This window comes from Neophocaena asiaeorientalis, unplaced genomic scaffold (genome assembly GCF_003031525.2).
Source record: "Neophocaena asiaeorientalis asiaeorientalis breed wild unplaced genomic scaffold, Neophocaena_asiaeorientalis_V1.1 scaffold205, whole genome shotgun sequence".
Taxonomy (NCBI): Eukaryota; Metazoa; Chordata; class Mammalia; order Artiodactyla; family Phocoenidae; genus Neophocaena; species Neophocaena asiaeorientalis.
The window spans coordinates 4,337,399-4,352,188 of NW_020174369.1; the positions used below are offsets into that span (position 1 = coordinate 4,337,399).

At 40.8% G+C, this 14,790-nt stretch overlaps 1 protein-coding gene across 3 annotated transcripts in view; it reads right to left on the bottom strand.

Moving 5' to 3' along the window:
* The window catches only part of CYP2J2 (cytochrome P450 family 2 subfamily J member 2), an 82,541-nt gene extending 67,752 nt beyond the window's left edge, over positions 1-14,789 (bottom strand). For 2 of the 3 annotated variants that reach the window (XR_003004664.1, XM_024756229.1), the window contains exons 1-4: positions 14,577-14,789; positions 4,150-4,312; positions 1,038-1,187; positions 263-423 (exon numbers count right to left, since the gene is read on the bottom strand). Coding sequence is in view for 2 of the 3 variants with exons in the window: in XM_024756229.1 (XP_024611997.1) it covers positions 263-423; positions 1,038-1,187; positions 4,150-4,312; positions 14,577-14,786 (684 nt within the window). In the remaining variant the exon portion in view is untranslated. The remainder of the gene's footprint in view (positions 1-262; positions 424-1,037; positions 1,188-4,149; positions 4,313-14,576) is intronic. The other variant, XM_024756231.1, reaches the window with a different exon arrangement.
* Between the last annotated feature and the right edge of the window lies 1 nt (position 14,790).

Below are 14,790 nucleotides of genomic sequence, written 5' to 3' on the forward strand. Positions count from 1 at the left end.
AAAGAAAAGAACATAGGTCCGTAGGCGCACTTCATGTAAAGTTTTGCACCGTACACAAATGTTAGAAACGTTCTTTGTCTATAGCCAATATTTAACAATATGACGTAAAATACTAAATTCAACAGATTGACTACAAACATGTTTGTGTTAAAGTAAATTTTAAAAGGTTATATGTTAGCTTAAAAAAAAAAAGGAAGAACTCATCTGTGTCTGACATCAGCCCAATATCCTTATCCAAGATAGGAAGTGAGGACTGCCTCACCTGGCACCACATTGATGTCTCGAGATATGTGACCTCATCCAGCAGCCTCAGCAGCTCCTGGAACTGAGTGTCCTCGTAGTCAAAGCGCTCCCCAAATGTGATGGAGCAAATAATATTGGAAACTGCATTGTTGATTTTGAAGTGAGGGTCGAAAGGCTGTCCTAGAGGCAGAAGAAGCGATGGATCCTTCAGATTGGTTTCCTTCTCCTTCCCTGAGAGTCTACTCTACATGACATATGACATACTGACTACAGAACCACCTCTGAGACTGTGGCCCCAGCACCCTACACAGGGTCTACTATATAGCAAGTATTCAGTCAATGCCCGGGAAGTCAAACTGATGACCAGGATTTAAAACCAATAATAAGGGCTTCCCTGGTGGCGCAGTGGTTGAGAGTCCACCTGCCGATGCAGGGGACGTGGGTTCGTGCCCCGGTCCGGGAAGATCCCACATGCCGCGGAGCGGCTGGGCCCATGAGCCACGGCCGCTGAGCCTGCGCGTCCGGAGCCTGTGCTCCACAATGGGAGAGGCCACAACAGTGAGAGGCCCACGTACCGCAAAAAAAAACAAAAAAAAACCAATAATAAGTTTAATACCCATCTTATTCTTAATTCTTGAGCTCCATGAGGGCAGGTCATGGTTAGCTGTTCACTGTTATCCCCTCAGTGCCCTACACAGTGCTGGGTGCAGGACAGGCACGTAGACTCTTATTAATCAGCTGGTTAGTGAATGAATGAGCCACAGTACCCTGCACCTGTCCTATGACACACTCACCGTTCTCCTCTCCCATTGCCTGGATGAGGAAGTGGGTCTCTTCCTGAATGCGCTCCTCTAAGCTCTTCCTTCCTAAACCAAAGCTCTTCAGTGTTGTCAGGGCAAACCTTCTTTGTTCCTTCCACACCTGGCCTATGGACATGATCAAGCCTGGGAAAAAGAAAGACAACATTATGAAAAGAAAGCCAACAAGAGCCATGGGGGAGAATGCATCAGATGGAAGGAAGGAGAAGGGCATTAAGGCGCTTGAAAACTATTCAGAGAAATAATCCCAAAGCAATAGATATAGTGGCTAGCATTTACTGACTGCTTCTAATGCCGGACACTTTAACATTTTTAATACATTGTGTAATTTAGCACTCACAGAACCTCTCTGAGGTAGGTCCTATCATAACTGCCAACCCTCCCAACAATTTTGTTGATAAGGAAACTGAGGGACAAGGGATAAAAGTTCAAATTCAGTTCTGCCTAACTCCAAAGCCCATTTTTTGATTACTTGTCACATAAGTAACTGTAAGTATTTATGTTATGCAACATACGAAGAATGCACTTAGGGATTAGACAAAATCCATACTCATAAGGAGGCAAGGCCTTTAGGAGACGTCCTATCTAAGCTGGACCTTAAAAAATAAATGAATCAGGGGCTTCCCTGGTGGCGCAGTGGTTGAGAGTCCGCCTGCCGATGCAGGGGACATGGGTTCATGCCCCGGTCTGGGAAGATCCCACATGCCGCGGAGCGGCTGGGCCTGTGAGCCATGGCCGCTGAGCCTGTGCATCTGGAGCCTGTGCTCCACAACGGGAGAGGCCACAACATTGAGAGGCCTGCGTACTGCAAAAAAAAAAAAAAAAAAAAAATGAATCATTCAAGAGCATGGAAGAGTGAAAAATCTATGCAGAAAGAACAACACAGGCAAAGGAAAAAGCAAAAAACCATCTTGGTGTGTTCAACAGATGATCATTTATTTCACAGGGCAGGTGAGGCCACACTTCTCTCATTTCTTCACTTCCCGAGCACTCTTCAACTCCTTCTAATATCTGCCTTTGGCCTCTACCACCTCAAGGACATGGCCTTCCCTGCTGTCCAGTCCAGGATCCTTTTCAACCTCATCTTGATGTGTCAGCAGCATGAGACACTTCTTTCTTCTCTCTTTTCCCAGGACGTGACACTCTCCAATTTTCCTCCTAATTCTCTGACTGCAGAGAACTTACCATATCTTTTGTTAATTCACCTTCTATTATATTTCAAAATGATCTAGTTCTCCATTCAAGTTCTGCAAGCCTCTTCTCCCCTTATCTATGCTCCATTTTCGGGAAAATCTCATTAGCTCTTTCTGTCCCTCAGCTCCAGACATACATACCAGTGTCTGTTTGACTCTGCTGATTTAAAGGCATTTCAAACTCAGCATTTCTACGACTGAATTCATGATTGCTCCATATACAACTCCCCACCCAGGCCAGCCAACACCTTGCCCTCCTCCAAATATTCCTCCTTTCCTTTACCTACCCATTTGGGTGTCTACCTCAATACCTCATTCTCTCTCTGTCTAGGTCATCATGTCTTATTGGATTTGCCTCCTGAATATCTTAAATCCATATATCTTCACGGCCACTCTCTTGGTCTAACCTACTGTACTGTCATTTCTCGCCATCTCCCTAGTCCAAGCCACCACCTTCTCTAACCTAAAATGCTGCAACAGTCTCTTGCTCCCTTTATTCCCTTCTTGACATTGCAGCCTGAAGAAGTCTTGAAAATGTACCATGTAAGTACGATGATTCCTTTCTCTACTGAAACCGTTCAAGAGCTTTCATTATCATTAGGAATAAAAAGCAACATCCTTAACAAGGAGATGGATGAACTACTCCTGGCCAAACTCAGCACCTTCATCTCCATTTAATTATCTCCGTTTAATCCCTGTGCTTCCCACACTGGCCACTTTTCAGTTCCTCAGTTCACTGTCGTTCTTCCCACCTCAGAGACTTTTCATACTCTATTCCCTCTGACTGATTGCTTCTTCACATTTGTCATTTACTTACATTAGCTCTTCCTGAGTCTCTGAATTAGATTAGATACACCTAAGAAGTGCACCACGCTCTTATCTTCATAACAGTTAAGGTCTGAAATTATTAGAGTAATTGATATTATTTTCATGAATGGAATGTAAGTTACAGAAGAACAGGATTTTGTCATTCTCACTGCTCTGGCACTGGTGCCTAGCACTGGGCTTCACATGGCTGATAATAAATAGAGTGAATGGATGTAGAGTTAATGGATGAAATATTTCGAAGAGGAATTGAGAAGCACCTGAAAAATATGGTGCTTTGGTAGAAGAATAAATCTGAGTCTTTCATTTAGATTTTTAAATGTGTTCGTTTATTTAATGATCATTTTAAGTGTTCCTGCCAAACTCTTCTAATATAGATGGAAGGGTTAAGATACCTTGTGGGGCACAGCCTTAATAATACAGCATAAGGAACTAGAGGCAAGAAGGGATTACATAATCAGCAGAAGGAAGCAGATCCACATCCATTTTCCTAGGGAAGAGATCTGAATGGGACAGCAGAAAGAGAGAGCGAGAACGCATTGCCTTTCTTAAAAAACACATCACATCACTGAGTGATGTGAATACTTACTAATTAGAGCTGCCAGAGTGAGTTCATGCAGGTGATGCAGCTTCTCTCAAATCCCTGACATTAGGGCTAACCCTGCCAGGTTCCCTGAGGGGGTGTCTGTAACAGGGAAATGTGGCCACTCAGCTTCTTTGAAATACTATTTTTTTTTTTTTTTTCCGGTACGCGGGCCTCTCACTGCCGTGGCCTCTTCCGCCACGGAGCACAGGCTCCGGACGCGCAGGCTCAGCGGCCATGGCTCATGGGCCCAGCCGCTCCGCAGCACGCGGGATCCTCCCGGACCGGGACACGAACCCGCGTCCCCTGCATCGGCAGGCGGACTCTCAACCACTATGCCACCAGGGAAGCCCCACTCAGCTTCTTTTAGGGGCAGGAATTTTATGATGGGCCTGGTAACTGGGAGTGTTGGAGAATTACAGTCACAAAGGTACCTTTCACAGACTACAAGAATATCAAACGTACACATATTAGTCAAGAAACTTACCATTTTTCTTAAAAACACGTTCTCGAATAGGGGTTATAGGGCGGTTCAAAAACTTTTGCTCCTGGTGGACAAGGACTTCTTTGATTAAGGGCAATCCAGTTATAATAACTGAAGGCAAGTCACCGAATTCCAGGCTAAAAAGGTTCCCATATTTCTTCACAAACTGAAAAATAGTAAAATAGTCACAGAATATGCACATGTCTGTGTGTCCAGGAATAGAGGGTTTGTGTAGCTGTGGGAGCTTGGATGGGGGGAGGGGGTGTCCGTGTGCACACCTCTGTGTGCACTTAGGTCTGATGGTCTGATGGGGATGTTTCTACCTGTTTCCATTTCTCCTCCTCTCAACTAGACTCGGGCTGAATCCACTACAGGACATAGACATTCCTTATAAACATTCATTCATATGTTCAACTTCCTCGAATTGAGTGAGTATCCACCCTTAGTCCTGAGAATAAGGCCTAAACGTTTAACAAAATAAACAAGGTCTTTAACTGCAAGCATCTTAAAATCTAGTGAAGGGAGAGAATTCATACATGTGACTCACCAGAGAAGGCTGAGATATGTTTAGTGAATGTGGACTTCTTAGTAAATCATATCTGTTTAACCAGGAGAGAATGTCCCCTTCCTCAACATGTTCTAGGTGACAGAAAATTCATTATAGGGCTGGGACCAGGTATGGAGAAGAGCACACTAGTTCTGGAGCCATGTGCAAATCTTAACTCTATGGTTGACTAGCTGTGAGCTCCAGGGAAAGTTGCCTCACTTGTTTGGAGCCTCAGCTATAAAAGGAGAAAATTATTCTTCCCTCAAAGGGTTCTGTGAAGAAGAATGAGAGCAGCGATGTGAAAGGCACTTTGTTCCCTGGTACCTGGCAGACAGCCACTCGAGCCTCTGGGGAATGAATGAGCTCTGTGTGCAAAGGGATATGGAAGCACTTGCTCATGTGACAGACAGGACAAGAGCACAGGGATGATGTGCGAGAGACAGGAGCTGGTGGTCACAGACAACCACGTCCACTGGGTGCCATGATAAGCACCTTTCACATTTTATTTCATTAACCTCACAACTACCCTATGGTAGTAATGATTTTCCTTGTCTTTCAGTAAGAAAAATGAGTCCTAGCAGAAGTAACTTAGCCAAGGTGACAAAGCTATTGGATGTTGGTGAAATTTGCCAAGCATTATGTAAGATTTAAGAACAAAGCCATGAACCCGAGACGGTGCTTGGACTTTAGAGTTTAGTGGATGTGACAGAATGAATGTGAGAATGAGGGTGAGGGAGCTGGGAGGGGAAGAGTGAGACAGAGAGAATGAAAGAGTGTGTGGGTGTGTCAGGGGTGTACACAAATGTTCAGGTATGTGCAAATATGGCTTGGACCGCAGTCAAGGGTCATAAATCAAAGTCTTCCCTGACATGCTTACTCAAGAGAGGAATCTAAGTAGACCTGCCCATTCCTGCAGACTGCAGGGCTGTGTCTTACTAAGTCTGTGGTATCAAACAGAAGTACTCATTTCCTCCAGGTATCTGTGGCCCCACCTCCCCAGCTGCCATGCACTTATGCTCTCCCATGTCACCTCAAGCTCCCTGGACTGTGTCAACCCTTCAGAGCAAATACCATGGATTTAGTCTCATTTCACCACCCTGCTCCCATATTAAAGACCAAGCCTGAACTCCATCCTTCCATTGTCTTGTTGGTCTACAGTCTTCCATCCATGTTTGTTCATCACTAGCACAGGAAGTCTGTCTTATTAGAAAGAGCAGAACCAAGATTCCATCTTAGTCTGGTCTGCCTCTAAAAGTGCACGTCTTGTTCTAACAAATGGCAGGAATGGGTCTGCATAAATCAAGACGTTTTATTTCATCATGCTGAATGCCTGGATGAACTTCTTAGGTTTTACAGGAAGGATTTCTTGACTATTTCAGAATATACAGTAAAAAATACTTTTGGAATGGCTGAAAATCTCAGGTTAAGCTAAAGGACTCTTAACTGACAATGTATACAACCTGGAATCTCAGCTTGTTCTTGGAGGGGACTTGGCACTCCAGTAGTGTTTACTGAAATGAACTTCTACAGAGTTTCACCTCTTACCAACTCTCTGCCCACGTATATTTCTAGTCTGACAGAGCTACATGAAACATTTTTATGGCATGATCAACTGTGTAAACATGGATACATCAAAGGACCTCCTGCAGCCCTGGTACCAACGGTGGTGATGTCTACCAATTCTTAAGTAACCATGCCAGTCACTGTGCCAATGGCTTTACTTGGAGGTAAATGTAAGTCCCAGTGTCATCTGAGAAGACTTTGTAAGGTAGAGAATACATTTTGATGTACAAAAACAAACAAGTTCTTAAGAAAAAGACAGTGTAAGGGGAAAAAAAGAGGTTAAAAATAAGGTTGTTCAGTCTCCTACACTATTGGTGGGGATGTAAGAAGGTACAGCCACTATGGAAAACAGTATGGAGGTTTCTCAAAAAGACTAAAAATAGTGTTGCCATATGACCCAACAATCCCACTGCTGGGCATATACCTGGACGAAACTATAATTCAGAAAGATGCACGTACCCCTATGTTCATAGCAGCTCTATTCACAATTGCCAAGACATGGAAAAAACCTAAACGTCCACCGACAGATGAATGGATAAAGAAGATATGGTGCATATGTACAATGGAGTATTACTCAGCCATAAAAAGAATGAAATAATGCCATTTGTGGCAACATGGATGGAACTAGAGATTATCGTACTAAGTGAAGTAAGTCAGAAAGAGAATGACAAATACCATATGATATTACTTGTGGAATCTAAAATATGACACTACTGACACAACGAACTTATCTACGAAACAGAAACAGACTCACAGACACAGAGGACAGACATGTTGCTAAGGCAGGGTGTGGGAGAGGGATGGTATGGGAGTTTGGGGTTAGCAGATGCAAACTATTATGAATAGGATGGATAAACAACAAGGTCCTACTGTATAGCACAGGGAACAATATTCAATATCCTGTGATAAACCATAATGGAAAACAGTATAACAAAGAATCTGTATATATGTATAACTGAATCACTTTGCTGTACAGTAGAAATTAACATAGCATTGTAAATCAACTATGCTTCAATTAAAAAAAAAGATGGTTCAGGAGGCTAAAACAGGCTTAAAATGAGAAATGAAAATAGAAAGATCAAGAGAAAAGGAATAGCACAGTAGCTATAAAAGGAAAATAAAAGTAATAGGTTACAGGAAATTTCATATGAACGATAAGTATTCCAAATGTAAGATGAAGCACTTAAATAATAAAGTAGAGCAAAATAAATGTTGAGAATAAAAAAAATTAGAAGTGGTGAGTTAGTGAGACAAGAGACTGAACCACGAGATATAAAGTTGAGGAAGATTCTACTTAATTTAAGTTCTTAAACTCAAAAGCCAACAGAACAAAGACAGGAAAACATAAAAAGGAAAAAAGGAAGAGTATATCAATTCTTATTCCCACTAGCAGTAGGTGAGAGGGTCTGTTCCTCTGAACACTCACCAGCACTGAGCTCTGTGCTCAAGGAGCTAAGATTCTCTCTCACTTGCTAAACTGTATTTTAAAATGTGTCACTCAATGCATTTGTATTGCTTTTATAGTTACAAAGCGCTTCTATCCAATAAAGCACCAAAAAGAAACCCAAGGACATAGGGAATAAAGCTTCATAACACTTCTTACACTTTTTAAGTCATAAAATCCTTCAAAAATCTAGTATGTCATGGATCTGGTAAAGCAAAACCCTGTACACATGAATACATTTATGCATAAATGCAGTTCACCAGTCCCCTGGGGTCTCTGAACTCCTGCTAAGAATACTGGTCTCACTGGTAGTTCTTGGGGTTATGCTAGGTTTCTGGGAACAGCCTGTGGAAATCAAATTCAGTTGTCAGGCACCTTCTGACGTTGCTATGTTATATGTGAGGGCAATACAGAGATCAATACGCTATGGTGTTTTCCTGAAGTGTCAAAGCCTCTCGGGGAAGGCTGACTACAGAAAAAAACTAACGCACAGTGGAAGATGATACATGCTATAATGCTGAAGCAAGGGGCATGACGCTATTGAAAGAAGAGAAGAATTCCACTCCAGGTACGGGAGAAAGCTTCTAAGAGGAGCTGATATTTGGGCCAGATTGTAAATGAAGGTGTGGGTACCTGCAAAAGGATATGTGTTGTGAAGGCAAAGATTTTAGGCTGTGGGAATAGCATACACCAATGCAAAGACAGGAAAATGTGGGCTTTCAGGAACAAGTGAGCTGTTTTCTGACTGCAGTACAAGTTCATTAGAGAGCACTAACCCTGTGGTTGGTCAAGGCCGGGTGCTGGAGGTACAGGTCCTTAATCTTAAGATGCCCCCAATCTAATGGAGCGTACAGATAAGTAACCAGTTCTTATTATTACCATTCTGTACAATAACTTATTAAATGGGGGAAAGCAGGAAGCACATAAGGGGACCAAAGGCTAGGATAGGTTTCTGGGAAAAAATACCTTCTCATTTGTGTACAGAGAGGGGAAACAAGCCTGACAAGGTACTGTGAGCTAGACCAAGGATATACAAATGTCAAGTGAAATATTTTGGATCTTGTTTTGTTTGCAACTAGAAAACTGAATAGGAGAGGTAAGGGCAGTGAGTGCTTAAGAACTTGGATTTTTGAAGTCATACAAATCCATTTATATCCAGCTTCTGCTTTCACTTTCTATGTGATTTTTGGTCAAGTTATTTAACTTCTCTGTGTCCCAGTTTCCAAATCTATAAAATGGGGGATATTACTAATTCCCATCGTTGGGATGGTGGTGATAAGTAACCATAATACTAAAATAAATAATAAAATTATTTATTGTTATTGACATATTTGGGAGTATATTTTAGCAAAAGGACTCTGGTTAGATCTGGACAAAGGAATGGAGGGGAAGTGGACAGAGAGTGGATTAATGCAGCCCGTGCAGCAATCAGGCCAGACAAGGTATGCAACCTCAACTGGCTTTTCCTTGAGTTTGTTACTATACATTTTTGAAGAAAGGAGGAGGGTAGTAGATATAGAAAGAAGCATCAAATATGTGCTAGGCACCCTGGCAGTAAACTGATATTCATAAACTTGTTTGATTCTTATAATAACCCTACAATGTATTCTTTGTTTTCAGAAAAAGAAGCACAGAGATTTAGTGCCTAGCTGGTGGTCATAAAGTTGGGCTCTTCCTAACTCTCTCTGTATGTCTCATCCTTAACTGAAAGCATGAAGATATTCTCTCTCTCTCCTTCTGAGTGATGAAGCTCCCTAAATATTAGCTGGCCACATGACTTTCCAATCAAAACCACATTTCTCAGCTTCTCCAGGTGTGGCCAATGGGACGTAAGCAGTGGTGATGTGTGCATCTTCTGGGTCATGTCCTTAAAGGAAAGTTGCTTCTCACCACCTGCTCCTTTCCCCGTTCCATGGACTGGAACTCATACATGAAGATGTTGTAGGACGAGAGCAACATGATAGAAGGAACTGGGGTTTCTGGATGACCTTGTGTTACAAAGCAGCTTTCCTACCCTGGTCTTCCTGCCTACATCTGAACTCACTTCTGAGAGAGAAATAAATTTCACTCTTTTTTTACACCACTGTATTTTGGGGCCTTTTTATTACAAGCAGCTTAATGTATATCCTCATAATACATTTATCCACCTTATCTACCATTCTCCCACTTTAGTCCAATAAGATTTTCTCTTATTTAAATACATGCACATATAGCTGTGGTAGAGGAAGTTTAGAAAAAAAGGGGAAAAACAAGAATGGTTCATGGTTCCCATCATGCCATACAAATAGGCCAGTTTCTTCACGGCCCTCTCACTTTGTTTTAGCTCATGTCACTTCCTCCCATTTAAAAATCTCCTGTCCACTTTACTCCATATAACCATTTGCCTAACATTTATTTCCAGTTCAGCCAAATTTATTTCAACATTCTATAGAGGTTATCCCCAGGGCTTCCCATTCACAGTGATCCCACCTCATGATATCTCATTTGGTTACCAAAAGTTTATACACACATTTCATCATACACTGTCTTGTACTGTGCCTGTCACATAATAAGCACTTCATAAATGTCTGTTGGATAAATGAACCCCTGGATAAGTCAATTATCCTCTAACTACATCGTGAAAAGTCAGGTAGCATAAGTCAAAGAATAGGTATATGAGTCAAATAGTCCTGCGTCCAAGTCCTTGTTTAATGTTATAGCTGATAGGTAATGACAGATAGGTAAGTAAAGATAGATAAATAGGCAATGATAGGTAGTTAATGATAGGTACTTAATGTTTCCAAATTGCTGGAATGTAAATTTAATTACAACTAAATCACACCATTTAACTCCATTTTTTTTACAGCCAAAAATATTTCATTGCAAACCTATATAAAATAAAATTTAACACTTCTGGTGAAAAATCTTTGGGCCAGAGATAAGACCCTAGCCTCAGTTTCATCCCTGGCCAGTTTTATGACATGAGGCAAATCATGTAACCTATTTAGTCATATCTATCTTAATGGTAAAACAAGGGCACAGACAAAGTTTCTGATTCCAGACAAGAGTGAGTAAAAGCATCCCATTTTACTCCTCCTCATCATCATGATACTGACACATACAAAAAGTAACACCAATAAAACCCTGTTCTCTGTAGTCAAAGGACCAGATAAAGGGTGGTCCACCAGGACAGAACATTTCAACCTTTCTACCTTCCTTTTCTGGAGACAAATACCATAAGAGATGTGACCCTCCCACATCCTAATGAGGGGCTACAGCAGTGAAGAAGATGCATGGAAACTTGCCTTCATCCTACCTTTGCAATAAGGCGGTGCCCCTTCCCTGCTGACTCTATGAGCTGAATTGTGACTATCACCCCTGAACTGCAGTAAAGAGACTCCTTGAAGTAGTCAGTGGGCAAAATTCTGATTTCTACCACTCCACAGAAATAAGGAGGCACCTGTATCCCATGGAGATGATATGGTTAGATTACTGACTTCCCTCCTCAGGCTACCCTACTCAGAGGGGCCCCAATCTTTTGTCCCCATCCTCATTCTCTCCAGCCTGCACTGATGAGAATGTGGGTTGGAGTCCTATGGGGGTGGACAACACATAAGTGGGGTAGACCAGTATAGTATTGCAAAGACTTTATAACCTAAATTGACATTTGAACCACAATCCACAAAAGTGAACATTCTGAATATCAACAGATTGACTATCTGCTAAAATAAAAGATTTACATAGAGTCCAGAGTCACATAACAAAATACACCAAATGTCCAGAATATAGTCCAAAATTACTCATGTTACCAAGAACCAGAGAAATCTCAAATTGAATGAGTTGAAACTAATACTGAGATGATAAAGATGTTGGAATTATAGGATAAAGATTTTAAAACAGCTATTGAAAATGTTTCGATAAACAATTATACTCTCAAAAAAATTTTAAATAGAAAATCTTAACAAAGAACTAGAAAATATACATAAGAACCAAAGAGAAATTTTAGAACTGAAAAATACAATAATGTAAACAAAAAAACTCAATAGAGCAACTCAGTAGCGGAGTGGTAATGACAGGATAATCAGTGAAATTGAAGACATCAATAGAAAGTATCCAATCTGAACAACACAGAGAAAATAGATTGAGAAAAGATAAAACAACTGAGCTTCAGGGACTGATATTAGAATAACAAAAGATCTGTCAGTTGTGCAATCAGTGCCAAAGAATACCAGAAGGAAAGGAAAAAAACATGGACTTGAAAAAATATTTGAAGAAATAATGGCTGAAAAATTCTCAAATTTGGTACTAGAAAAACCTACAGATTCAAGAAGTTGTGAGTGAACCCAATAAATCCAAAGAATTCAACACCAAGACATGCAATCAAATCTCTGAAACCAATAAAAACAAAGAAAACTTCTTGAAAGCATGCAGAGGAAAACAACTCATTACTCATGGGGAACAACAATTCAAATTACAGCAGATTTCTCATCAGGAACTAGAGATGCCAGAAAGAAGTAGCACAACATTTTCAAGGGTTTAATAAAAGAAACTGTCAACCTAGAATTCTATATCCAGTGATATAGAATTCTGATTTCTACCAGAAGAAAAGAAGGTGAAATAAAACATTCTTAGATGAAGGAAAGCTAAGAGAATTTTTTTGCCAGCAGACCAGTTCTAAAAGAATAGCTAAAGAAAGTTCTTCAGTTAGGAAAGAAAGAGCAACAGAACGGGTAAATAAATGGGTAAATACTATAGACTAATCTTGTCTTCTTGAATTTAACAAATCGTGTTTGACAGTTAAAAGAAAAATTATAATACTGTCTGAGGTGGTTCTCAATGTCTGTAGAGGTAATATTTAAGACAAATTATATATTATAAAGTAGGGGAAGGTAAAAGGACCTAAAGAGTTTTAAGGTGTCTGTATTCCACCTAAAGTGGTAAACTGTTGATACTTATTGCAATAAGTTATGTATGCATAGCATGTAATCTTTACAGCAAGCACTTAAAAACAATACAAAGAGATATACTCAAAAACACTATAGATAAATTAAAATGGAATTCTCAAAAAATGTTCAAGTGACCCACAGAAAGACAGGAAAGGAGAAGCAGAGGAGTAAAAAACAAAGTGAAAAATAGGAAACAAATAATAAATTGGCAGACTTTTGTTTTAACAAATCAATAATTACATTAAATATAAATGATCTAAATTCACCAATCAAATGTCTGATATCGGCAGAATGAAAAAAATTACCCACCTATATGTTATCTACAAGAAACTCATTTCAAATAAAATGGTATAAGTAGATTAAAAGTAAAAGAATAGAGAAGCATATATTATGCAAATACTAATCAGAAGAGAACTGGTGTGGCTATATTATATCAGATGAAGTAAAATTCAGGCAAAGAAAATTACCAGAGATAAAGAGGGACATTACATAATAAAGAGCCAATTCACCAAGATGGCATAACAATTTTAATGTGTATACACCATCTAAAAGAGCTGCAAAATACACAAATGAAAACTACCAGAACTGACTAGAGACATAGAAAAACAAGTAATTACAGTTGAAGACTTTGACAACCCTCTCCTAGTAACTGATAGAATCAGTAGACAAGAAGTCAACAAGGGTTCAGAAGGACTAAAGAACGCAGTCATTTAATTATATCTAATTGACATACAATATAGAACACTCCACCCAACAATGGCAGAATTCACATTTTTTTCAAGTATGCATGGTGCTGTATCTTGGGTCATAAAACCAACCATAACATATTTTTTAAAAATTGAAATTATGCAAAATATGACCTCTAACCATAATGGACTCCAACTGGAAATCACTAACAGAAAGAAAACAGGAAAATCTCCCAATATTGGAAATTAAACAACACATTCATTAAAGAAGGGTACAGGTTTAGGAGCCTAGCTTTAAAATTCTGTAGACTAATCCTGTACCAAATGTGTGTTTCTCCCAGAAAGTGATAAAAACCTTCTCCATCTGAATCTGAGTTTGTATTATAGGCTTGTGTTTAAAGTGCTCCAGGCATTTCTAGGGAAACGGGAACTATTATTTGTTGGGCACCTACACTAAGCTGTATTAATATTGACCATTCACTGTTTTATTTAATGTTCACACCCACCTATCACAGTGTTGTCTGTCAGCAAGGTACCTGTGCTGAGAGGCAGGGAAGCAGCTGAAAACGCTTGAGAAAGTGCTGGATGTTGGAGGGAATTCTAAGGAATTCAGAGTGGCCACAGTTAGGCAGCCCTGATGGAAGATGATTATAAAGAAGTGGAAAGAGGCTACAGCAAGATTTCCAAGTGGCTCCCTAAGGAGTCTGAAAGCTGGGAAGCAGCAAGAAGCCTTGAGAAAGCCTAAGCAGAGGAGTGACATTTTAAAATGATTACTTTAGTGAGAGTGGATTGCAGGGCGGAGGCTGAATGTGAGGGGCTCAGTCCTTGTGGGGATGGGAGCAATTCATTTGAAAAGTGGTGAGGATTTAGGTAGAAGTATCACCATTTCACACATGGGAAACGGAGCCTCCGAGAGGGAAAGTACCGGATTTTCCCCCCCAAGGATAATAATATTAAAAATACAAAGTGATTATATTATAAATACAATGTCCCAATAATATGTAACAAGACACACAATTAAATGACTTAAAGAACATATCGTGTCTGGCACACTTAAATAGTAAACAGTTAACAAAATTTCATCCCTAGAAGTGGAATCATGCTGGTTGCTGGTGAGGAGAGCGAGGCTCAAAGCTACCCGGGTGCCCGCTTTAGCCTCAGAGCCCACAACCCCCGCCCCAGCCTCCCGCCCTCGGTACCCGGAATGGCCCTTGTCCTACAGATCAGGGTCAGGACGCGGTCCTGGCACCTTCGCCCACTCCTACCCTCTGAAGCGACAGGTGCCCCTTCTCAAAGTCCAGATGGAAGAAGTTGCCTACGAAGGGCAGGCGGAGGGGTCCCGGCGGGTAGTTCTTCGGGCGCCGCCTTTTGAGGAAATCAGCAAAGAAGAGAAAGGCGACGGCCCCCAACAGGACAGTGCGGGGACGGAGAACGGTCCAGAAGGCAACCGCCAGGGAGCCCACCGCTGCGAGCATGGCG